This window comes from Lycium barbarum, chromosome 8 (assembly GCF_019175385.1).
Source record: "Lycium barbarum isolate Lr01 chromosome 8, ASM1917538v2, whole genome shotgun sequence".
Lineage (NCBI taxonomy): Eukaryota > Viridiplantae > Streptophyta > Magnoliopsida > Solanales > Solanaceae > Lycium > Lycium barbarum.
The window spans coordinates 78,115,929-78,116,974 of NC_083344.1; the positions used below are offsets into that span (position 1 = coordinate 78,115,929).

Here is a 1,046-nt window from a genome sequence, read left to right on the forward strand (position 1 = left end):
GTGGAAGCCATTGCACTTCCCACCAATGATATTTGTGTGGTAGCAAGATTTTTGAAGAAGAATATTTTCACAAGGTTTGGAACCCCGAGGGCCATCATCAGCGATCAAGGTACGCATTTTTATAACAGGCTCTTTGATAAATTATTGCTCGAGTATGGGGTAAAACACAAGGTAGCGACCACTTATCATCCCAAGACGAGTGGTCAAGTGGAGGTATCAAATCGATAAATTAAGAGAATCTTAGAGAAGATTGTGAGCGTGAGTATGAAAGATTGGTCATTGAAGCTTGATGATGCTCTGTGGGCTTACAGAACAGCCTATAAAACTTCCATTGGTATATCTCCATATAAGCTCATTTTTGGCAAGGCTTGTCATCTACCGGTTGAGCTTGAGCACAGATCTTATTGGGCGATAAAGAAGCTGAATTTGGACTTGGTACAAGTTGGCAAAAAGAGGTTGTTGCAATTGCACGAGTTGGATATATTTTGCTATCATGGATATGAGAACGCGAAGATGTACAAGGAGCGGACAAAGAGAATTTACGACAAGCACATCCAACCTCGTGAGTTTGAGCCTGGGCAGTTAGCTTTGTTGTATAATTCCCGGCCGAAGATTTTTTGCGGGAAGTTCAAGAATAAGTGGTCTGGACCTTTTGAGATAGTGCGTGTGACAGCACATAGAGCAATTGAGTTGAAAAAGTTGAATTCTGACGAGTCATTTTTGGTGAATAGGCAACGAGTGAAGAACTACTTTGGAGAGGTCACTGATCGCGAGAGGACCTCGGTGGAATTGGAAAAGGCTTAAGAGAGCCTGTGTCGTGCCGTGACGTTAAATCAAGCGCTTCTCGGGAGGCAACCCGTGTTTGTATAATTAGCAATTAAGAAAAAAATATAAATAAATGAGAAAAATACAAAAAGTGTCGTGCCACGACCTTAACTAAGGCACTGGTTGGGAGGCAACCCAACGTTTTTACAATTATAGGTCCCATTTGTTCATGTTGCAGGATTTTGGAGTTGCAATTCGAAGGAAAAAGTAAGGTAAGCACT

The 1,046-nt window shown here is 41.8% G+C and overlaps 1 protein-coding gene across 1 annotated transcript; it reads left to right on the forward strand.

Moving 5' to 3' along the window:
- The first annotated feature begins 264 nt into the window (after positions 1-264).
- LOC132607895 (uncharacterized) lies at positions 265-804 on the forward strand. Its single transcript, XM_060321973.1, has one exon. It carries the CDS (start codon positions 265-267, stop codon positions 802-804), a length of 540 nt encoding a protein of 179 aa, XP_060177956.1.
- Positions 805-1,046: the final 242 nt, after the last annotated feature.

What these genes read in the sequence shown, in the direction of transcription:
- LOC132607895 (XM_060321973.1), top strand. Translation starts at nt 265, where the DNA reads ATGAAAGATTGGTCATTGAAGCTTGATGATGCTCTGTGGGCTTACAGA.